The 24,955-nt window shown below is 36.9% G+C and overlaps 1 protein-coding gene across 2 annotated transcripts in view; it reads right to left on the bottom strand.

Annotated features, from left to right (window-relative positions):
• Positions 1–24,955, bottom strand: part of LOC136264305 (uncharacterized) — a 72,711-nt gene that overhangs the window by 28,576 nt on the left and 19,180 nt on the right. For both annotated transcript variants that reach the window (XM_066059023.1, XM_066059029.1), the window contains 6 exons: positions 21,895–22,167; positions 19,804–19,883; positions 12,486–12,732; positions 9,052–9,189; positions 3,428–3,506; positions 2,595–2,724 (listed from right to left, as the gene is read on the bottom strand). In XM_066059023.1, the coding sequence (XP_065915095.1) occupies positions 2,595–2,724; positions 3,428–3,506; positions 9,052–9,189; positions 12,486–12,732; positions 19,804–19,883; positions 21,895–22,167 (947 nt within the window). The remainder of the gene's footprint in view (positions 1–2,594; positions 2,725–3,427; positions 3,507–9,051; positions 9,190–12,485; positions 12,733–19,803; positions 19,884–21,894; positions 22,168–24,955) is intronic.

Raw genomic sequence — 24,955 nt, 5'->3', positions numbered from 1 at the left:
CTTGAGATGGAAAAAGTTATTGACTTGAAATTTGTTCATAGTTGAGCACCAACATAGATGGGATGGAGAAAATTTCAGGTTTGCATCTTTCTTAAACACAAAGTTATGATCTTTCATGTTCATAGAATTGGATGTGTGTGGAAGACCCCTTTTCACAAATCCGGTCACAAATTATGATTTGAATAATGGTAGTTAAGTAAAGTACAGTAACTACGTACGTATACTGAAAGCAAAGATTTGAGCAAAATTAACTGTGCACAAAGGTACACATTTCCCAGCACCCAGGTTCATCATTATTTAGGCATTTAGTTTACATCATAAAGAATTGAAGTTAGCAAAGAGAAGGCACTTACTTAAATATAACAAACAGACATATACGTACACAGACAAATGAACATGCATCCGATTGGCCTGTTCTCTATACCTATTAAAGTGCTATTATACACTTTTCCAACAGTCTATGTGCTGTGAAGTATACTAGGATGCTATGAACTTACTGTCTGACACATGAAAAAGTATATCACAAAAAGATGGCACTGAGAAGAAAACGTTGTCAAGGGCAGGAAATGAACGTCCTTTGGGTCAACAGCTCTGCATGCCGATGCCAGAACTGTTTGTCTGTAGTTATAACAAAATGTGTAGCTCAAATTTTCCTCCACACAAGTGCTGTAGGGAACAAAAAGAATTTTTAACAACAAACTTAGAATTGCCATATGATGAGCAATTAATTTTGTCAAAGTGCCATGTCAATGCATACACATTTTGGTTATCGAGTTGACAGCATAGTGAAGCAGAATGTAAATAGACTGATGGATAGATAGGCAGCTTTATCATACAGTACTGTAGTACTGTACATTACAAGTTTGGGGTTTTCTGGCCAAACCCAAAAACCAGTTTCACAATACCATCCTGGTACTTTGGCTGTTTGGTTAGGTATAACAAAGCCCAAAAGTTCCTTCAGTACAACTCTAAATGTTTCCTATAGATTACAAGATTGAAAAAAAAGCTTTTTCAATGGAATTTTCTACTGACTAACTGCCTGCCTGCCAGCCTGCCCTGCCCGATGCCTTCAGGCAAGCATAACAGGCTTGAATTTTTCACTGTTCAATGTTGCTTTGCACTGAGACATGTCTTTTGCAGTATGTGCAATGCACACATCATGGACTTACCTTTGTCCTCCTTGTGTCCCATTTCTTTTTTTTTGACAGCTCAAGGTGTCAATTTATGGTAGCGTAATGGCTTTCCTACATACTTTTGTATGTCTAAAATTAGTGGCCTTGTGTGCATATCAGCGGTGTGTGATGTATCGAAAAATATCTAAACCGTGATAATTTGTCAACATCATTATCGTATTGATTTTTGATACTGCTTTAGCAGATTTCAATATTTATCGAAAGGGCGACATTTTGCGATAATTATCAAAATATCGAAGAATGTTTCGATAAATCTACAGCATTTAGTGTGTGATTACACAATCATGCTAGAAATGAAGGTTGGTTCTGTATAATCTAACCAATTTAAAAGCTTGTCTACCAGTTTTCTAGGCTTATTATTAGTTCTACACAATAGTTTTAGTGTGTAATTGTATTTGAAGCATATCTATAAATATCGTCTGCCCATGCAATTACTCACACCCACACAATGAAAAACTATCAAAAATCAAATTGAGATTTCAATATTAATTTTACCCAATTATCGTACCAAAATGAAAATCCTCACTTGCTGAAACACCTGAAAACTACACTTGGAGATAATCATTTCAACTGTCAACAGGTTAGCAATTTGTGGTTTCACTCAGGTCGATTTTTGCATTTTAAAGTTATATAATGGCTTTGTGGTTTTAATTATAAAAACAACAACTCGATAATTGATTTTCTTGTTCTATATCAAGTATTTTGATATATAATTGTATTATATGGTTTGTAAGTTTAGAAGCAGTAGATTGCAGCCTCTACAAATTAGGCAGTGAGGGGGATTTTATTGCTGTATATAATGGGTGGAACAAAGCTGAAAAGGAAGTGGAATTGCCACACTGCTTTCTTCCAGTAATTTATAGTTGGGATACACATTAAATTGCTCATATGATTGTTATTATATCTGGCCAGTGCTATTCTTTCCTTTGACGTAGAGTACGTATCTGTTGGCTCACCAGTCACAGATTATGCTGAAAAATAGTTAAAAAGTGTGAAAATTTAGAAAAATATATTATTTTAGTAAGGATTACAGAAATAAAGAGCAATGAAAAAAGGGAGGTCATCTACACCTGCAGCAGAGATCCAGTACAGCTGCAGGTATTGGACCTCCCTTGTTTCACTACATTTTGTTTCTGTGATCTGTACTTAAATATTAAAATTTCTAAGTTTTCCTTACACCTGTACAATAATGGACACCATGTATATGCTTGAATGTTACACATGTGTAAAAGTGTGAGTGTGTTGTTGTATACATTTGTGAATGCATACATGCATATGTGTTCCTAGATGTATGCATTGTATGAGCATAGTGCTTCTGCATGCATGGTGGTTGTGTATATGTGTGTGCGTGTGTGTGGGGGAGGGGTGCAATGTGTTTACTTTATGCACAAGTCACTGTACCTCTTGTTGGTCTTGTCCATTTTGTGTCGTTAGTGAGGCACCTTGCTTGGTACCATAGAACACTGGAGTGACAGTGTCTTCTGGGGAACTGACAGGCTTGTAGTCTGTTGGATCAACATTTTCGTTGCCACTAAAAGGGTGGGAAAGTATAATCAGGAATTTGTACAAATATCTTGAGAGTCATAACATTGTGGCAATTTTCCAATGTTACATACTTGTGAGGTGCACTTGCATATTAAGAAATTATGTCTCACAGGTATAAGCAAGAGTTAATCATGCAAAAAGATTATGAACTCTTGGGGATATCTGAAGTCCCTCCTGCATCTCACTGTTACATGAAACATAGACAGTTGGTATATGTTTCCCCACACATGCACTGCACAACACATGCGTACAAATAGGCACCGGCCTATTATGCCCAAAATTTTACCTATTATGCTTTTGAGCATTGCTCAAAAATTAAATCTATTATGCTCACAATTATGCTTTCAAAATCAAGATTATGCTCTAGAACTCACTGTTTTATTAGAGTATATTAGCCTTTCCTGACTGCTCTATTAGAGTATCTCGATCTTATTTCTGCAAAGTGTGAATAACCAACAAAGAAATGGTTTAATAAGTTATATTACATGTTTTTAATTGTGAAATGCATTAATAATACTATTGGCAGTGAATATTTGCTTTCTTTCAGGCACATGTATTGCGCATTTAATTAATTTTTCAAACATCGTCCCTATTATGCTGGCATTACGCTTGATGCTTTTGGTCACCTATTATGCTTTAAATTATGCTGGCATAATCGGCCGGTGCCTACATACAAATACTAGGCTTACATTGGTTTGCCAAATCGATCAAGTGTCTGTACTCTAACTGAAGATGTTGGTGTACCGTCCCTATCATACTGTTGGTCAGCTATAAATAAAACATCACATGAATTTATGATATGTCACAATTTGAATACTAAAACAAAGCTAATGTATATATGTACATACATTTTGGTGATTATTATAGACTTTGATGGAATTTAGTGCTGCATGTATGAGTAAGCAGTGTGTGTGTGTGTGTGTGTGTGTGTGTGTGTGTGTGTGTGTGTGTGTGTGTGTGTGTTAGGGCTGGGCGGTATTGGAGTTTCGCTTCACGATATATCGTGCAGAAATATATCACGATATTACTATTTATCGCGGTTATTAAAGATGACTGCTATATTAGAGTAGCTGACTGCTTTATTAGGGTATCTCGATCCTAGCTGACTGTTCTATTAGAGTATCTCAATCTTTGTAAAAAAATTGACTAGCTAGTACTAGGTCCTTGTTTGCAGTAGTATCACGTGATTATTTGAGGTGCATTATAACAACCTTAAGGGCTTAATAAGCTGTCACAAACACTAAAAATCGTAATAATATCGATATCGTGATATTATCGTTTCACCGAAATCTACGCGATACAGATATCGTTTCATTGCAATACCACGGTATTACTATAATACCGAGAAACCGCCCAGCCCTAGTGTGTGTGTGTGTGTGTGTGTGTGTGTGAGGTGGATCCATGCTTTTAAGCATGATAGTCAGCAAATTTCCTGTACTGATCCCTGGTATTGTGACCAAACAGTGTTAAGTGACCATTTTGTCACAGCTAATTGCTGGCTATGTTGAATCCCCCTGATTGTGTGGTGCAGACCAGATCAGGTGTGCAGTCAACCCATCTTGGTGTTGCATACCATGATGGTGAATTTCAGCACAAGATAGCATGCAGGAAGCGTAGTGGTAATTATGATCTTTACCACCGTAAAGCTTGTTTATTAATTTGCTGCATCATGGAGTGTTGGTTCATTGGTACAGTGTGTTGGTGATGCTAGAATATGTGGTGTGAGTATATAAATCATCTAAACAACACCCCGATTTTCCAGTTGACCATAAATTAAGCTAGTTGGTGGGTGAATTACAGTGATATCAAGTGACACTAGTTGGAATACAAGAGACCAAATGGTTTGGGTTGAATGTGTGGTCAGCTGACAATGGCTGGGTATTCCTTCATTCTGGCAGACCATCGCCATCTTCTAATGAAGTTGCTCAATGTGGTGAAGGTGTGGGAATTCTCTTAAGTCCAGCTGGAGTAGAAGCGTGGCATGCTGCTGGAGATGCTTGGTGTGCTGTAAAATCTAGAATTGTTACTGTTCAGCTGAGGCTAGCTTCTGTTGGTTTGAGACAAGCAGGAGGTGGTAGATATTCTTCTGACCTATTTCTTGCTGTAATGAGTGTTTATGCTCTTATTTCAGTGGCGGATTTAGGGGGGTTTCAAGGTTTCCACGGAAACCCCCTTTGAAAAATGATTGCATAACAATTAAATGTTTTAATTATTGCGGCGTGCGCCTCGATCGAGATACTCTAATAGAGCAGTCACAGCAGCTATTAAAGCAGTGTGTAGCAAATAATTTAAGGTATTTTATGTACTATAAATGGGCTGTGACCTTTTTTTTTTTTTGGTCTCACCTTACCAAACCAGACAATGTAGTGCAAACTTTTGTGTATTTCATGTCAGTGTATATCTCCACCTTCTAAACTGGAAACCCCCTTTATAAATTCCTAGATCCGCCACTGTACTTATAGAGCACCAAGACATATAAAGGAGACACTTTAGAATGCTTTGCAAGGATGGTAGCTGCAGTGCCTGATTCTGACAAATTGTTGATTTTGGGTGATTTCCATGCTAGGGTACAGCAGTAAGTGTAATGATGATGAGGTGTGGAGTGATGTACTGGGCTGATGTACTGGGCTATCATGTACTGGATGTGAGGAAAAGCTTTTGTGAAATCAATCAGTTATCCATCATGAATACGTGGTTTCAGAAGAAGAAGCAACATTATGGTAGTTGGATGCATCCTGGTTAGAGGTGTACCGATATACCGATACATATCATATCGGTGGCCAATATAGACATTTCTACTTTATCGGTGGGAGCTGATATTGCTACTAAAAACCAATACGATACACCGATATACAACTGAACTATCTTGAGGACGCTGTCCAATGATCAAGCCATATTACAAACTCTTTCATTTAGCTAACAAGGGCGGGAAACAGTAGTTATCTTCCTTGTCTAAAAGCAGTACGCTACACGAAGCCATCTAAGTGTGTGGATACTTACTGTTTTGTTGTCACAAAACTTACCAATCATACAACAAACACTCATAGTGGTGGGCCAGGGGAAACAGCAATAAGATGAACCAAGAGAACAGCACAAAGCAACCAGCCATCTCTACAAGCCATTAAAATGCGGAGTAATCCGGACTAATTTTGGCAGGGGCATGTATTAAAATATTTGTGGGTGCCTTATAGTCTGAGCCATCAATAGAGGCCACACCACCATGGGTAACCAAGCATAGCCAATAATCTTAAGACTGTCTTCAGTAATTTCTTCAGTAGTTAAAATAAAGTTGAACATGGCATATGTGATTCCTCAAATATAAATAGCTACACTTAGTTATATCGGTATATCGGATCGGTATCACTGTTCAGACTCAGTATATCGGTTTATATCAGAATTTCCCTATCGGTAATCCTCTAATCCTGGTACAAGACATTGTAGTATGATTGACTTTGTGGTTGTGCAATTAAATGACCATCGATTTTGTGCGGATACCCACGTGATGAGAAGTGCATCTCATTGGTCAGATCACTATTTGGTTGGGTCAAGCTGCATTGTAACTTTCAAAACTTTCCTTCTAAACAAACCAGCAGGAAAAGTCTTTGGCTGTATACCATAATTTTAACTTGTGAGAGCATTAGAGAAAAGTATCAAGCAATGTTGGCTTACCAGTTAAGCATAGTGAATGATAATGAAGTGTCTAGTGAGAGTTGTTGGTTTGTGGTGAAGGCATCTTTGTTGGCTGCTGCTGAAGAGGTTGTTGGATAGGAAGAAGGTTGCAACTGGATTGGTTTAAAGAGTGTGCAGAAGTGTTGACAACGTTGATAGATGATAAGAATGCTTGTAGGGAAAGAATGCTGCAAAATGATACTCCATCCTTGAGGTGAGAGTTTCATAAGTGTCAACGTGTTGTTAAGGCATCTGTGGATAAGGCTAGAGAGAACTGTCCATGAAGTACTTATGCAGATGGCTTATCAAGATGCATGTGTCCCAGTTACAGGCCCTACACATGAAAAGATTTACACAGTCCTCATGAAGGTGGCGTATCAAGATGTGTCCCATTACAATCATGTACATACATAAGAGATTAGTTTTGAGTGGCAGGAAAATGCCACAATTGGGATGTACTCTACTTCATTTGGATGATGTTGCATGAACTAACATAAGTGCCTTAGTGTGGTATGAGGATCAATATACCGATAGTTGGTGAATCACCACAATGAGCTATATTTTGATTCAACTTGCGTTTGTCACATACATGCAGTGGTTTATTTAGTTAGATATCATTGTCAATAACTGAATTGAAGTTCCGTTTCTACATCCTAGTCATATGTTGTTTACTTACTGCATGACAAAGTGTGTATGCAGTATAGTATTGAGTATGGATATTCAAGTTAATCTGCTGTACTGAGCAAGAAGGTCAACACCAGCATGTGTATTTGGATAGAGAAAAGTTGTTAGTTGCTTTCAAATTAAGGTATCAGCATAGCCCAGGTGAATCCTTCATACGAAGAGTGGTTGCTCAATTAGAGGTAGTGTGTGTTCTATTAGGGTAGATATCGCGATGTATGTTCTATTAGGGTAGTTAAACTAATAGAGCTTCTGGAAGTTTCAGCTGTCCCTGCAGAGTTAACCAAGGAGTGAAAATGTGTCTCCCTACACAATGAAGACTGCAATAGCAGCTTCATGATCTTATCCATGATTCGTCGCCTGGTAAAGATGTATGTACTATTAGAGTAAACTTCCGTTCTTCCTCAATGGTGTCATCCTGCAGGGTCTTTTAGGCGAGTCTGCCTTGTGTAGTCTTGTTAGGCAGCCTGATTGGAGTGATCTTCGCTCGTTAATTTGCCACACCCACTACTAAACTCTCTTTTCCTTCTCCCTTGCAGTGGTGTTGCTGGTAATCCTCCGTTTTAGGTCTATCTATAGTCCCTGACCTGCTTGTATTCGTGTCGCAGTAGCTATACTTCATCTAATGCACAGTGGTGTAGGCTTCAGGATGACTATCCTTGTAGTGGACAGCGCAGTGGGATGCAGAGCGTGTATTCCCAGTGAGTCTTTCTTCCATAGTCTCTGTCAAATAGCCTGATCATCGCTCGTACACTGGCCACACCCACTACGAAACTATCCTTTTATACTGGTGGCTGTGTTTGCCGGATGATAGCGTACACACCAGATCACATGATCAAATTCGCTGATGTGATTGGTTAAATCATGGAAAAGTGATTGATCCTATTTCATCGTAAGCTTTTCTATATGACGTCATCTGATTACTATTGGCAACGTGTGTATACTGGAATGCCGTATATGCGTATCATAAACTTATATAATGGCCATTGACAGTGATTAGTATCTCACAACCAAGGTTAGCACGTAATGATAGACATGAAAACCACCTTATGACACATTGATTTGGACGGGTAGTTGGTCTAGCAAGTTTGAAGCTAATCAGGGGAAAAACCAGGGAGGAGTTTTTGTTAAAAAAATTATGGCCTCAATTTTCCGTTTCTTGTTCTGTCGTCCACAGGGGAAGAGAAACGTCTGGTGTAAGCTGGGATGGGGAAGGCTGGTAACACGATAAGGGTCTCCAGAAAGTTTTGGACACATTCGTGTCTTCCTTGGGTAGCTACGGTGGCTTAAAGGATATTTCCCGTAGTTTAATGAATTGCCACCAATCCCAGATCAGAAGATTTTCCTCAAATTTTAGATTTGAATGGTACTGATCCGATTGGAATCTGACCAAGAACGATGGGGCAGTGCCGGAAAAGAGTTAGAGGATTATTATATAGATAGAGGATGATATTGAAGCCAAGTTACATTACAATGTGTATAAAGGAATGTTATTTCTACTCAACCTTCAAAACCAGCCGAATTTTTAAAAGCCACGTAAATGATTTAATTCCGCTGCGTTATACCCATACCTGTTAGTTTTAGCTCGATATCTTCTTCCTGAATCACACAAATGATTTATCTTCAATTGTCACCCAATATCACCTGTACTTGAAAACATTAGAGTACCCCCAATAAAGGTTGCCATTTTTTGCTCTGACATCATTATGGAAAAGGCTTATTAAAGTTTGTTGAGGTGTTCTTGAAGTTGTTAAACATTTACGGTGGCTATTTTTCCACTCAAATATATTTAGTTCTGGCTTTTAATATTAATAAGTATACCATAAGTAACATTATACCATGCAGCTGTAGTACTTTAAAGTATACTCATGAGAAAATATACATATTGTAATTTCTAACCATATGGGTGTATTACTGCATGTGTGTGATACGTATGATAACAATGGAAATAACAACAAAGTACCTTTTCCACTGTTTGATCTCTCTTTAAAACAATAACAATAGTACAGGACAATACCGATAATAATCAGCACAATCACTGCAACTATAGTACCAACAACACCACCAATTATTAGACCAGTATTATCAGATTCAGAAGAACCTACAGAAAATGAATCAAAAAAATACTTAAATATACAGTACCATACACCATCATCTGTACTGTACGCTATTAGTATTACAGTTCATTGTTTGAACTCAACTACTATAAGCACAACTTTACACTAACTAACAAAGAAATTACATATTATATGTACTGTATTAATACACTGATAGTTGATCTTGTACTAGTAGCTATGTATACCTTAGCTATGTAAGTACTTACTTAAGCACAGTTTATAATTCTGATTACGTATGTGAACAAATTTACAAAACCATTGATACTCACACACTTTTCTATCTGTTATGTATAGGGACACAGGCATAAATTGGGAAAGCTTTATTTAGTCTCTAGTTATGTTGAGTAGTGCGGGTGATATACCACTAGATTGCTGTAATACCAGTAGATGGCTAGAATACCACTAGATAGATAGTTCAACGTAGTCTGGTATAATCACAAGTATAAGAAAAATTAGGAATTTTAAATTAGAACAGGGACAGCATATAATGCTGCAATAAAAAGTACTGAAACAAGCTAGATCAGTGTAGTACGTAGCGTCCAAATACTGTAAAACAATATAAAGTGAATATCCCTACTGTGCTATACTTGTTTGTGAAGATTTTTGCAAGCTCATGACTACTAAATAGCCTGCTTTTCACAAAACCAGTCACACAATATTTTAAGAGCTAATCACAGCACTATTATACTAGATTATGATTATACACTAACAACTGATCAGTGGGCGTGGCTCTACATAAGCCTGAAAACAATAATGGATGTGAATTCATGCATACCTACAGACTGGTGAATGGGCGTGGCTACCATATGTCTACAGACAGTAATTTACGTAAGTGGGTGTGGCTCAGGAAAGAAATAGGGTTACGCTGTGACGTGAAGTAACATGTCCACATTTAATTTAGCACATGTCTACAGACAGTAATTTACATGAGTGGGTATGACTCACAAAAGAAACAGGGCTACACTATGATGTGTAGTAACACATCCACATTTAATTTAGCATGTGGGGTTAGACCCGAATAATCTGTAAAGTGGGACCTGGATGATCCGACTCGGTTTAACATTGTTACTAAATAAACTATATTTATTGACTTATGCATTGCTATATATATATATATAGTTCGCTACAAGTTGCTCTCACTGATTGATATCAACAGTGAGTCACGTACGTGTGTGTTCAAATAGTTTGGTGCAACCGGTGACCACATGTATTCGAATTGTTTGATGCAATATACACTGTAGCTATAGCCACTTTTCTGCTACGCCTGACTGAAGGCATCAGGCAGGCAGGCAGTAGAAAATTCTATTTTTTTTAAATTCTGTAGCATCTTGGCGGAAACATTTTGGGTCAATCTGAAGACACTTTTGGGCTTGGTTTTACCCAACCAATACTGTCATGTCATTGTGAGGAAAAACTCATGGCAGGTTTTTGGGTTATATATCACGGATTTCCCCCACACCTTTGATGTCACTACTATACAGTACTATCATGCTATATGATACACTGTAGTGACTGAGGTTGAGGATCTGGCTATGCCACATTTAGCCACCCATGCAAATACACTAATTTGAATGTACAGAAACTATTGAGAAATAATCTACAGGCAATGATGCAACATTACTGATGAACAGTGTATAGAGTTGAAATTTCACTCATTGTGTTTGGTATAAATTTGTGAATCCACCAAGGTATAGTTTTACCCAATATCTGCTTTTGTGTTTGAGAAGGAAGTCATATCATTGAAGATTATTTGTTATTTTTAGGTACTACTGTATATACAATGTAAACTTATGTAACTTGGAAACATATCCATTAATGAAGATGAAACAACAGTTTTAAAACTCCTCATGAAAAAACAAATGTAATGATACCCAAGATTTATTGATTGAAGTGTTAATTCGCTGATTAGTGAGGCAATAAAAGCTCACTAACTAGTGAGAATAAAACTCACATGAAATTAATTCTCTTTATGAAACTTGCCTTTAAACTCATAGTATTTGAAGGTGTTTTATTACAAAGCATACATTGACAATTGTCTAAAATCTGATCACATATATGTAGTCAAGGGCGTAGCTAGAAATTTTAAAGTGAGGGGGCTAAGAACAATTAGCTAATTTTGTGCACAAGCACATGTGTGAAGTATGCTTTGTCTAGGGGGGTCTGGGGGCATGCCCCCACAGGAAAATTTTGAAAAATAAACCATCTGAGATTGAATCTGGTAACAATTTTGACTAATATTTGTGTAAAATGCAGTTGGAAGCTTTATTTGAATAAATGACTGCTCTATTAGAGTAACTGACTGCTCTATTAGAGTATATCGATCTGAAAAAGTGGAGGGGCTTAGCCCCCTCTAAAATAGGAGTGGGAGGGCTTTCCCCCCCTTGTGCTATGCCGAGTGTAGTCCGAGGTCAAGTCAGTAGCTAAGTTACCAAGTATTCGGTAGCTACGTACAACACAGGCATTGCAATAGGAGACTTCACAGTTGGCGGAACTGAAACAGTGCCGCCTCCCAAGACCATAGGTGAGACCTGTTATCTGGTCTTGCGTGACGCTCTCGAGTAAAGTTAGCTATCATGGAGCATTACTCTAGCCTTGCTGCATCCACATGGGTTACTCGAGTGCACGTCACGCGCGTCATGCGTTGTTATCCATGAGCTGTACTGTACATTGACAGTTGTCTAAAATCTGATCACATATATGTAGCCTTTCAGTTTGAGCCCATAAATCAAGCTTAAACTTTACTCAACTACACTGTAAGGTATTTAGTTCCTTGATAAACTTCATCTCTTGTCATACAATGGGAAATAAGATTATTTAGCACACATAGAGTGCCTTTCACACCCTCTAGATGAAGCATAATCATCTTAATATACTTGGTATTTCTTTAATATTTTGTATATGCATTGTCATTTTAGTGTGGACAATGGTGCTGCTCAAGGTTTCTAGATATTGCTCAAGCTGTACTGTTTACTAGGAAAGTGGTTTTTATTTGATTCCCAACCATTCAAATATATGGTACGCTACTTGCTTGACTTACATAGTTTTTTCTTTTCAGCGAACTCTGTTACCTATGTTTTAATTTTCAAAACATTACTTTTACACTAGTATATAATTATGCAAAATGTAGCAATGCAGTATGTTATAGCTGTATGTGTGACACGGTGATTACTGCTAGCTGAACTGTTACACTAAATATTTTAAAGTGCATATGTACATAGTATACATACAGTATATGATCAAAATACATGTTATACACGTACATACAGTACATAGTACTCACTAATAGTTTCTATGGCACTGGGATTGCTACGTCCTCCTTCATTAAATGCAAAGACTGTAATATTGTAGGTAGTCATAATCATAGGATGGTTCTTGAATTCTTCTGACATTAAAATTGATGTTCTATTAGCAGGAATTTTAGCAGAATATCCACTCTTTACAGACTTATCACCACTGCGAGAGTAGCTAATCTGAACCATATAATGACTAATTGCTGAAGTGTGGCACACATTTTCTATCATCGGTTTCTGTAAAACACAGTGTACACATTGTCCAACATCTACATTTAAGTTCATACTGTATACATAAAAGGACAAATAAAAAGTTTCATGGATATATACAGTATAAATTTTGAATACAAAATCACATGGACGTGGAACACAGTTGTTATACTGAAGTTGTCACTGAAATGCTGAAGAGTATGGCTGTATTGGTATAATCAAGCCTGAAAATTCCTTTTAACAACTTTCCATCGTAATTTGAAAAAAAAATTACAGCTTACTCACATGTTTTCAGTCAAGTACAACTCAACTATGTGGTTAATGATACACGCTTGGTTCCTTCACTGTTCAATATCACTTAGGCCCAAGGCATATTTTTTACACACTCAGCAGCTACGTACAATGCATGCTTACGTACATTTGTCTTCACTTTGTGTTTTATTTCCTTCTCAACTACCAGTTGATTTGTGGGTAGTATGTTAATAGTTTTTGTACAAACTGTCACATTTACAGTATGAATCATGTGTAATTTTTTAAGTGACTGGATTGATTGTAGGGGCATCTCTTGTATTGTTCTTCGTTTAAAACACATGAAACATAGCTAAACATGAAGCAAATCAGCACTTCAGTAATTAATAATCGGACAGTAGTTCAAAAGTGAAATTTATTTAATTTATGATAAGGCTAATACCATTCTTTCCTTTAATGCAATACACATGGATTTTACCCTTCACATGTACATTTTACATTACATACAAGTTAGCAAGCAAGTACTTTTAGCAATGAGTGGTATAGTAGAGCGGCATAGTGTACATTTTGTGCACTTTGTGATACAATTATGAAATTTTCCACATAAATAGTAATCCTTGTGACATTTATTTTTGATATAGTGCCACTACATATTTGGCCTTAGGCAATCTTTATAGCCATTTTTGCATTGAAAATTTATCATTTTTGTCTTTATGTCCCTGAAGCATTATTTTACACTGTTAAAACATGGTTTCAAATTAAAGGTATTGATCTAAGAAACAATACCATTTTTGTTTGAATTGAATAGCTCATTCCACCACAAAGTTATGATTCACTCAGGTGCCACAACACAGGGCCATTGGGCTACTAAATTACTTAGACCCCTGTGGTCTAAATTCTAACTTATTTAGACCCTTTATGTAGTTTTTGTACCTCAACACTGTTAACAGCTGCTTGCAACAGAGAAATGTAGCATTCCTTAGTAGAAACAAGCCATCACTCCACCCACAACAGTCACGATTTTAAAATTAATTGATGCATTGCCAGCGCTACCAGTGAAGGTGCGCGTAATCAACATGAAAAGGGTCTAAGTACGTAACTTAGACACCTCCAAAATCCACCAAATCCACCATAAAAAAGGTCTAAGTAGTCATAAAATTTGTTGCCCTTGGGGTATAATTACCAATGGGCAGTAAACTTCATAGAATTTCATGGCTAATATAAATTATCATAACTTTGGGATAAAACCACCTATTGACTTCAAATAAAAATCAAGTAGTTTCTGTCAGCAAGATCTTTAATTTGTAACTATGTTTAAACAGTGTAAAATAATGAGATAGACAAAAATTATGAATTCTCAATGAAAAAATGGTTTTAAAGGTCACCAGAAGTCAAATCTGCAATGGCTCTATATCAAAAAATAGTTATCACAAGGAGTACTACTGTATAAGGGGAAAGTTTTGATGGGCAAAAATTTTGCAGATTTCACAGTTTTGTCAAAAACCATGAATGTTTCCCCGCGAATGCAAGTGGAAAATCCTGCAGCAGCCCTGGCTCCACGTACGTATGACTAGCTACAAACAGTGATGCACAATTAAATGGGCGTAGCTCACGAAATAAGCTCACCCATTCAGTAAGGTGTGTTGCTGCACTCTGAAGGAATGCACAAAACCATGTATATTGCGGTGTGTACGTGCAATGTAGAGCCATGCCCACTTTAATCAATCATCAGGTTCCAGTGCATGTGTGCAATAAGTGTTCATCACACTGTCTGCTGCCTATAAAAAGCATGAGAACAACAAATGGCGTGCTTATGGCATACGTATCCAAGAAGTTGAACATACCTCATTCTCTCCCTTGGTTTTTTCCACTACTGGAGGTTTGGCTCACGAAGCCACTATCTTTTACAAATGTCTGGCTTCTCTTTTGTCCAATAAGTAGGTGGATAGTTAATCGGTTACTCTAGGCTGACTCCGTTGTTGTCTTTCTTTTTCTTTGTAGCGCTCCGCTATTGCTTGTATCCAGGGTACTCGGTCATCTTCCAGTAACTTTGATAGAACTCCACTTCCTGGTTAGGGTGGAGTCACATTTAATGAACTGATTTACTGCTTGAGCTTTACGTTTTGTTTACTGTACTTGTGTAGCATTTTTTTTTCAATTTCAATTTTATACTTCGTATCATTCAAAAGTGTATGTATGCATTATGATCATCTTGAGCCATGCCCACTTATCAATAAATGTGCGTGCACAGCTAAACACTTTGAGCCGGTGCTGCTATACTTTTATTCACCGCAAAAGTTTTTACTGCGAATAAGTTTGTTCACCCTCTATATACCGCGAACTTTTGCCCTTTGAAACTTTTCACCTATACGGTATTTGTGTGGAAAGTTTCATAATTGTATCACAAAGTGCATGAAATGCCCAATTTTTGTGTTATGCCACTCCACTAGTAGTGCTTTCAGTGTTTATTCTATCTACAAAATGTTTATCCTCAAAATTAACAATTATAAACTGAAGGCTTTAATACCTTTAGGCTATCTAATAGGTAAATCTCATTGAAAAATGAGTTACCTACAAAAATAAAGCCACAAAAATTCCTGAAATTTGTTAATCCATGAAATCAAAAATTGTATGTACAGTATACAGTATTTTGAAAACAAACTGGCTAAGAAATTTTAAAAATTACACTGTTTGAGATTGAACTTAAGGAGGGTTAAGCATGCTACGTACTTAGAGAAACAACAAGAACCTGAATGAGTAAACTATGATTCTCAGATATTGAAAAGCCACTATTGTGTACAGGAATTTTTGTTAGTCATATACGTATGTAACCTAAGAGATCTTAAAAATTAAATGATCTGATTATAAATCCGAAAGTATTTTTAAAGTTTGTGTTTGCAATTTTCATCCTTGCAAAATTTCACATCACATGTTTAAATTGAAATTTCAAGGCATTTTTTATAATTTTTTAATATTATTATGCCATTTTAAAAAGAATAAGCATTCAGTGCTTTTTGTAATAAAAATTTGGAATTTTCAACTAGAGTAGCATTGATAAAAGGTACTGAAACAAGCTGGAGTAGTGCATGATATTAAGTCACAGTAAAACAATAAGAAGTGTTATATCCCTACTGTGCTCAAGATATGGAAAAGCACAGTAGGAATATACGTAACACTTCTTACTATTTTACTGTATCATGTGCTACTCCAGCTTGTTTCAGTACCTTTATCGATGTGACATGGTCCTTATTCTAGTTGAAAATTCCTATTTTTTGTGTACTTGTTTATTAACTACTAGTGTATTAAAAATTATAAATTAAAAAATGAAGTAGGGTTTCAAGCTATGTGAAACAAGAGATGAACAATGGTAGCTATTACAGCATAGCTCAGAGGGAAATCCCTACTTTGGCATTGAACACAAAATAATTGTTATACCATGCCAAAGTAGGGATTTCCCACTGAGCTATGCTGTAATAGCTACCATTGTTCATCTCTTGTTTCACTACTTTTTATAGCTTGAAACCCTACTTCATTTTTAAATTTATAATCTTTAATACACTAGCAAGAGTATATAATGGGGAGGGAGAGTATCGAACTATGCTATACGCTGTGAAATATGAGCCCGTAAAGTAACCCACATACCTTCGTTTCTTGTTGTAAACCTGACCGCTGTTGATTGCTCAGATTTAACACCTTAAATGTTTTAACGGGTGGTCCATATGGAATCACAATGGCTGAAATTCCATCTAGACGTGTCACTTAAACTGGTACAACTGTCGAGGCGAGGCATGGGATGGTGACGATACTGAAATCTCTACCATGATGAAATGTCGAAATCTCGACCTCTCTCTACCATGATGAAATCTCGATATTTGCTTTCCAGGTTAGCTGCTTCTGTCTTTCTCTTTGTACGGCGAGTTCCTCTGCGTAATGTGCCATACTTTTCTCGAGTACACCGTTCTTTCGCTCAGTAGTCACATGTACAAAGTGCGCTTACTGTGCTTATAATTAGTTACCAATCATACCAATCAACACAAATCACCAAGTCGTTTGAACGATGCCATAGGACTTTACGGGCTCATTTTTCACAGCGTATAGCATAGTTTGATACTCTCTCTCCCCATTATATACTCCTGATACTATTTTGTTTAGTTTTTTTTGTTAAAACATACAGCTAGCTATAAGCATGTGACTATTTTATTAGGGTGACTGCTGTATTACAGTATCTCTAGTCAGTCTGCAAAAATGTGGTTGCCCCCAAAAGGGGTGTGGTCATTGTGGTTTCGATCGATCATTAGACTAGAGTATCTCGAATCAGCCTACCAACTTGAAGGTGTGTGGTCACAAATACAGCTAGTTTAAAAGGGGCGTGGTCATTGTGGTCTCAATTGGTTCCAACCAACCAATTTTTCACTCATATTTTTGCTACTTAAATTACACACCTTCAATAAATGTTTCACAAGCTGCCGTTCCAGTTAATGGTAGTCAGTGCTTCGTAATGCACTTTACTGGTTTAAAATCCATGCAGTATTTATTGAAATTTGTCAAATCAAAGTTTGAGAGATAAAAATCTCCATAGGAATCCCATACAAATAATTGCGTATGTAATTCTAATTGGAAGAATGTGGCACCAGTGATAGCCAAAGTTTCCGAGTGTTTTCGCGTGAATCTATGGCAGATGAGGATGAAGAAAGTGTTCCTGGGCAAACCGTATATGCTGATTTCGATATTTCTGTGTGTTTTTTGTTTGGAGGATGATTGATGTTGGATAACGATGAAAATATGGCCCTTCTAACACTGCTCAGAATTCAGCATTACAATCACCCAGGGCTTCAAGGCATCCCTCTGCATCAATGCGATTATAGTTTGAAGGTGAGCAGTTTGTTGTCTTGCGCGGAGTTGCAATATAAGGTTCAAGGTTGAGTATAATCTTTTCAAAAGTGGAGACTGGCATGTGATACCAACCTTACATGGCTTCACGCTTACCTGATGTTATATTCTAGTGTATTACTGCTGCTTTTATCCATTTTATAGCAGCTTCAGTGATTGCAATTTTGGTCAAAATCTATTTATAATTTCTCTTTGTAGTATAGTGATGTCATTGTGTTATATAATAATTATTATCCTTAGTGCTTACATTGTGACAAAGTTGAACAGTATCCAAACAAATCTATTTAATAATAATATTGGTCTTACATTTTGTCATCTGATTGTCATGTTTCCGAAGTAATTGTTAATTTTGACTTGTGACGCCATTATTTACCATTTTATATAATGTTACTGATTTTTCTAGTTAGTTATTCTTGAAAATGCATTAGGTACCTGAGTATACTTTGTATCAGACAGTACGGTAGTACTGTTTAAGTAGGGTTTGCATCAAAAGTGATGTGCGCCGCCAAAAATACTGCCTTTAAAAACCAGCTTAGAAACTTCTTATGCGACGAAAAATACCTTTATGGAATAATTTTAGTCTATCTAACACCAAATGTTAGAGTAGCATTAAAAACAAGAAAACGCTTACTGGCGACCGGATATAGAATTTTTTTAAAAATCGTCAAAACTCAAAATTTCATCTCACCCACTCACTCACTCACTGCCTGACCACAGTCGCAAGCCTAGAGCCCAAACGAAGCTGCACACAGTCACCATTTTACGTCACAACAACAAACTCACCAGTGGGATGGGTTCCGACGAGTGTGCACCCTGTGCACCTTGTCTTTTCTTTTATCTTCAATCAGGCTGCTTGTCTTCTTCTTCATCCAATGAAACCATATTGAGGCGTTAATTTTCCATATCAACACTTTCTTTATTAAGCAGCATAATAGATGCCACAAAATTATTTAAGGCGCTTAGACTACGCTACTGTACGGAGATACCGGTATTCCATGATAGGTCACAAGATCATGCCCATTCTTCATTCTACGTATTATTGATCGAGACCACGATGACCACGCCCCTTTTACACTAGCTGTATTTGTGACCACACATCTCCAAGTTGGTAGGCTGATTCGAGATACTCTAGTCTAATAATTGATTGAAACCATGATAACCACACCCCTTTTTGGGCAAGCACACATGACTCGAGATACTCTAATACAGCAGTCACCCTAATAGAACAGTCATATGTTTATAGCTAGCTGTATGCTTTAACAAAAAAAAAAAAACTAAACAAACTAGTATGTTAAAAATTATGAATTAAAAATGAATTAGGGAACCAAGCGATAAAAAGTAGTGAAACAAGAGATGAACAATGGTAGCTATTAAAGTGGAAAATCCCTACTTTGGCATTGAACACAAATAATTGTTATATCATGCCAAAGTAGGGATTTCCCACTGAGCTATGCTGTAATAGCTACCATTGTTCATCTCTTGTTTCACTACTTTTTATCACTTGGATCCCTACTTCATTTTTAAATTCATAATTTTTAATATACTAGTATTGATGACTTATCTGTAATGTCTTTTTTCCTTTTTGTTTCTATGATTAATAAATGTATAGTGCACTTGTAATATAATGCATAGGTATACAATAAAAGTTTTCAAATATTGTTGAATCAAATTTATAAATACAGTTCTATTATTTTTCTCTTCCCTCACAAAAGAATGTTACTTGTATTTCTACATTAAATTTTTATTGCGCTAAGGTTCATATTACAATAAGTACCAAAAAAAAAGATGGCAACCTTTTGGTTCACTCAAACAGGTTAACATGGATGAGCTCCTTTGATTTACTCTGATAAGTTAACATACAGTACGTAGCACAAGTTAACTGGATTGTTGGTGTTATGATGGAATTCAAAAGGCAATGTACATATTGTATACATTTGTTAAGCACTCACGTACACTTACCGTCCAGCTTATCATAATATCGTCTACATTTTGAAATGTTCTTCTTGTAGATGGCATGACTCCCATAACCCTCGGTGGAACTAAACACAGATGCACAACACAAAACAACTGGTAACTACGCACACACACACACACACAACACACACACACACACACACACACACTCACACTCACACACACACCTCAAATCAAATGAAAGCTGGCGCATATATATCACATATTGCACTGACTCAAAATATTAATGAGATATATGCACTGCTACCAGTGCGTATACGTTAACTCGAGACGTGGCACACCTAATAGGAGTGCACACTATATCCAGAAATCATTAGATTTCTTTGATGTTATACTATTATCTCTCTCCTTTTATATAGAGAATCAAGCAAGCTGTAATTGTAGGATTGAATTTTGCCAAACAGGCTGTGATTGTGGGATTCAATTTTAATACATTAACTGTAGTTTTTTTTTTTTACTTTTGTAAATGTAGTAATTAAAGAAACATAATTAACACTAGTCTCTTAAAATTACTATATTAACAAAAGTACTGTTTAATGTATTAAAATTGAATCCCACAATCACAGCCTACTTGGTTCCCTCTATAAGGGAAGGGTATAACATCTGAAGATTTTGCCAATTAGGTAAGTCTGCATGCTAAAGTAGAACATATTAGTTATACCCCAGGCATTCATGCATTGCCTGTATATATGCACTTGCCCTTGGGTGCGTGTGTATATATCAGGCAAAGCACTCGTGCCCATTGTATAACTATTACATATATAATTTGTATAATTACTGACATAGGTGGTGGAGACAGGGGGGGCCGGTGCGGCCATGCGCCCCCCCCCCCCACTTTTATGGAACACTGTTTGCAAGAAAGATCGAGATACTCTAATAGAACAGTCAGGATCTAGATACTCTAATGGAGCAGTCACGGTATTCAGAGAAGCATTGTAGCAAGCTACTTAGCTACTTATGTGTAGTTATAAATAAGGTGATACAGTAGAATTGGTGGGGAGCAGCTATTGTCAGCAGGTAGTTACCTTTTTTTTTTGGTCTTCAGCTTACAGCTGGCCTGGCCCCCTCACTCTGGCCTGCTCCACCGCCCTTGATTACTGATAAAATCAAAAATAGTTGAAGTATTAAAAGTCTGCCTTAAATCTTGATTATGATTTAATCTTTTTCTTCTTCTTGTGGCAAAGAAAAATAGATAGGTTAAAAAGCTCCAAAGCTGGCCATAGGCCAGCTTTGGGATATACAAATACAAAAAGATGTGATATCTAATCCAAAACAGCCTAGCTGTAAAAAAAGAGTGTGCCACTCAAATAGGCTATGGTGAAAAAATGATGTGAAATCCAAGATGGCGGCCAAGAAATGGCTGTGATGGTAGGTTAATGGTAAACATTTTAATAACGACAATTCAGGTGAATTTTGTACCGCTTGGTCTAGGCACAAAATTCACCTGAATTGTTGTTATTAAAACTTTTACCATTAACCTACCATCACAGCCATTTCTTGGCCGCCACCTTGGATTTCACATCTTTTTTCACCATAGCCTTTTCATGGGCCGCACTCCTTTTTTTACAGCTTGGCTGTTTTGGATTAGATAACATATACATGAATTATATATATATATATATATATATATATTGTGAGCACAATAGCTCACAATTTTAAACCATGATCAATAGTATACTTTAATTTGCTTTTTCACTTATGTAGTAGGAAATTGCAACAGAGAGGCATAACTTAAACTGTGGCCATTTGTGATTTTTATCTGATACACATGCTCTGCCATGTATTACTGCTACATAAGAACTTTTGGTTTTCCTTGGAATTTTATCATCCACTAAAATCTTAATGATTAGTTTCTAGCCTATGCAAATCCATACAGTAGCTTCCTCTACTGCTTTATTAATTTATATCAACAAAAGCTGGAGAAACCAGGTGAGCGCATTGGCTGGCTGCAGAGTTCACATCCAGTTATTGCATGAAAATGAACAAAGTTTCCATTTTACTGGGCATTATGTAGGTGGATGGTAAACTAACACCAACCCACTATCACATGATTATTTATGTACAAAATGAATTTACCAGCTGAGTGTGGGGTTTTAAACTCCATCATCGCATCACTCAGACCAACTCTGTTCCTACCAGTAATACATACTGTATAATTTGTGTTGCTGGTCAGTTCAGTAAAGTTGTAGGAGGTGACATCAGTAGTACTACTGTGCATTTCACCAGATGATGTATTAGTCAACACCACTGTATATGAGACTGGTATACACTGAGTAGTATCAGTCCAATTAAGGTTGTAATATGAAACACAATTTTCCACTTCCATAGGATTAGAAATGCTTGGTACATCTACAGACATTGAATGGAAGGCATGAAATAAGTTGTTGACATAAAAACAATGTTCCACATTTGTAAAATTTAACCAGACATTTTACATATAACATGATTACAAGGCCGGAGGAAACGGTCCAGTTGGTCAGGCCTGAGCCAGACAAATAATCTGGAGCTGGACCAACTAGCTGACCAGCTTGAACTATAATACTTCCATGCAATCTTTGGACTATCATATCTACATGTACATTTCAGCATGAGTAGTTACCTATATGCAGTTTCTCAGCCAAACTAAAGCACAAAACTACATGTACAGTACTTCCAATAATTACTTTACAGTCCAGCATAGCATTCAGGTCATTTTGTACAGAAATGATTGTGGGTTCTATGTATGACGTGTGCTGACAGTTGGCATTTATCACATGTACGACAGGTGCCTTCTTTGATTCTAAACCAGCATACTTATATCACAATTCAATCTTCATAAAATAATCATTAGCATTTCTTGGCTTGTCACTCTTGGCTTCTTTACTGGGCAAAGGGCTGGCAATGACAAACTAGGTGCCTCATTCCTCATTTTCCCACCCAATACATGGAAAAATGTGGTCTGGCCACACAAGACTACTTCATTCTGTGGCAGGAAGCTGTACACCCATACATTACATGACAGTCATCTAGATGAAGGTTTGGGTAGAAATAGAGATCCCTCCTCTTCAACTACCCACTTGTCCTGGTGAGATACTGAGCAAACTTTCAGTCTCACCCCACATTACGCCATTTTTGAATAGTGATTGGTCTCGTAACTTACTGTCCACCAGTATATTTACGCGATGATCCGTTTATTTCATTGCATACAAACCAGTATAGTATATGCATTTTTGTAGCTGTGTAGCCTTTTTATTGTAGCTACATATGAGCTATGTGAATTCACTGTATACAGCTATATAGCTGCCTAGTCGTAAATACTAAAAATTAATTAATTAGCTATAGGCTGCTCTATAAGGTGGCCATGCTGCATGGGTTCCCTGTGAAATTTTGGGAAAAAGTTGCTAGCTAGTTTACTTAAAAATTTTAAAGTTATTTTCAAGTCTTTAAATTGCAAAAATTCTGTAGCTCCTGGGGGTAACTAACTCTGCACTGAGCCATATAGCAAGTTTCATGCTGTGTCCCCTGTATGTCAGGTCTACAATTACCTGCCTATTATACATAGTATAGAAAGAAAGTCTGATTACAACAGAATAGCTTGAGCATATTATCATAGCTAGTTAGCAGTGAAATAACACTAAAATTGCATATCTGAGTGTCTAATTTTCAAACATTTCCTGTGAGGCATGCCCTTAGACCCTCCCAGAATGCTCATGCTTTGCACTTTGCAGAGCAACTCCTCTCTCATTGTCAGCACCATGCAATTTCAACATATCAGGCCTGATCAACTAAATTTTCTCTCCACCGGCCCTGGATTAATACAAAAACAACATTAAGAGAGAAAATGCAAGTTTTATACAAAGCTAAGTTTAAAATAGCTGTGAAATCAAAAGTGGCTGCAATGATGTCAATTATGTACTACAGAATTGTTTTTTTTTTATTCTGGATTTTAAACACCATTACCTGTGTCACAGCTATGCTGTTTTTGAAAATAATATTGTGTAATAATTGTAACAATTAATGTAAGCACTGTAGTTGTATTAAAGTGACAGCCATTATAATTTTAAAAATGAAGTAGGGATCCAAGCAATAAAAAGTAGTGAAACAAGAGATGAACGATGCTAGCTGTTACAGCATAGCTCGGTGGGAAATCCCTACTTTGGCATTGGTATGGCAATTGTTTTGTGTTCAACGCTAAAGTAGGGATTTCCCACCGAGCTATGCTGTAATAGCTACCATTGTTCATCTCTTGTTTCACTACTTTTTCCCTACTTCATTTTTAAAATATAATTTTTAATGTAATAGTTTGTTTAGTTTTAGCTATAAACATGTGACTGTTCTATTAGGGTGACTGCTGTATTCGAGTATCTCGAGTCAGCCTGCAAAGATGTGCGCTTGCCAAAAAAGGAGCATGGTCATTGTGGTTTTGATCAATTATTAGAGTATCTCAAGTCAGCACTCCAACTTGAAAGTGTGTGGTCACTGAAATACAGCTAGTGTTAAAGGGGTGTGTCTCAATCGATAGATTGATAATGCGTAGAATAAAGAATGGGCGTGATCTTGTGACCTATCGTGAAATCTATCTAGTACCAGTACCTCCGTACAGTAGCACATAGGCACCTTAAATAATTTTGTGGCGTCTATTATGTTGCTTAGAGAAAGTGTTGATGCAGAAAATTAACGCCTTGATATGATTTCGTTGCATGAAGAAGGAGACAAGCAGCCTGATTGAAGATAAAAGAAAAGACAAGGTGCAGAAGGCACACACTTGTCGGAACCCCAAAAGGCACATCCCACTGTTGAGTTTGTTATTGTGGCATAAAATGGTGGCTGTGTGCTGCTTCGTTTGGCCTCTAGGCTTGTGACTGTGGTCAGTCGGCAGTCAGTCTAAAATTCAAGTTTTGGCGATTTTTAAAATTCTATATACGGCCACCTGTAAGTGTTTGTTGTATTTAATGCTGTTTTAAGTATTATATGGACTAGTACTATTGCGGAAAGGTGATTTTCGTCTCGTAAGATATCTCTAGGATGCTTTTTAAAGGCAGAATTTTGAGCGGCGTATGAAAAGTTCACCAAGATTCCTACTTAAATGGTACAACCGTACTATTTGATTAATGAAATTTATCATCATTAACATCATTGCAGCCATTTCATGGCCACC

This window comes from Dysidea avara, chromosome 1 (genome assembly GCF_963678975.1).
Source record: "Dysidea avara chromosome 1, odDysAvar1.4, whole genome shotgun sequence".
Taxonomy (NCBI): Eukaryota; Metazoa; Porifera; class Demospongiae; order Dictyoceratida; family Dysideidae; genus Dysidea; species Dysidea avara.
This window is presented reverse-complemented; position numbering and strand designations above follow the sequence as displayed.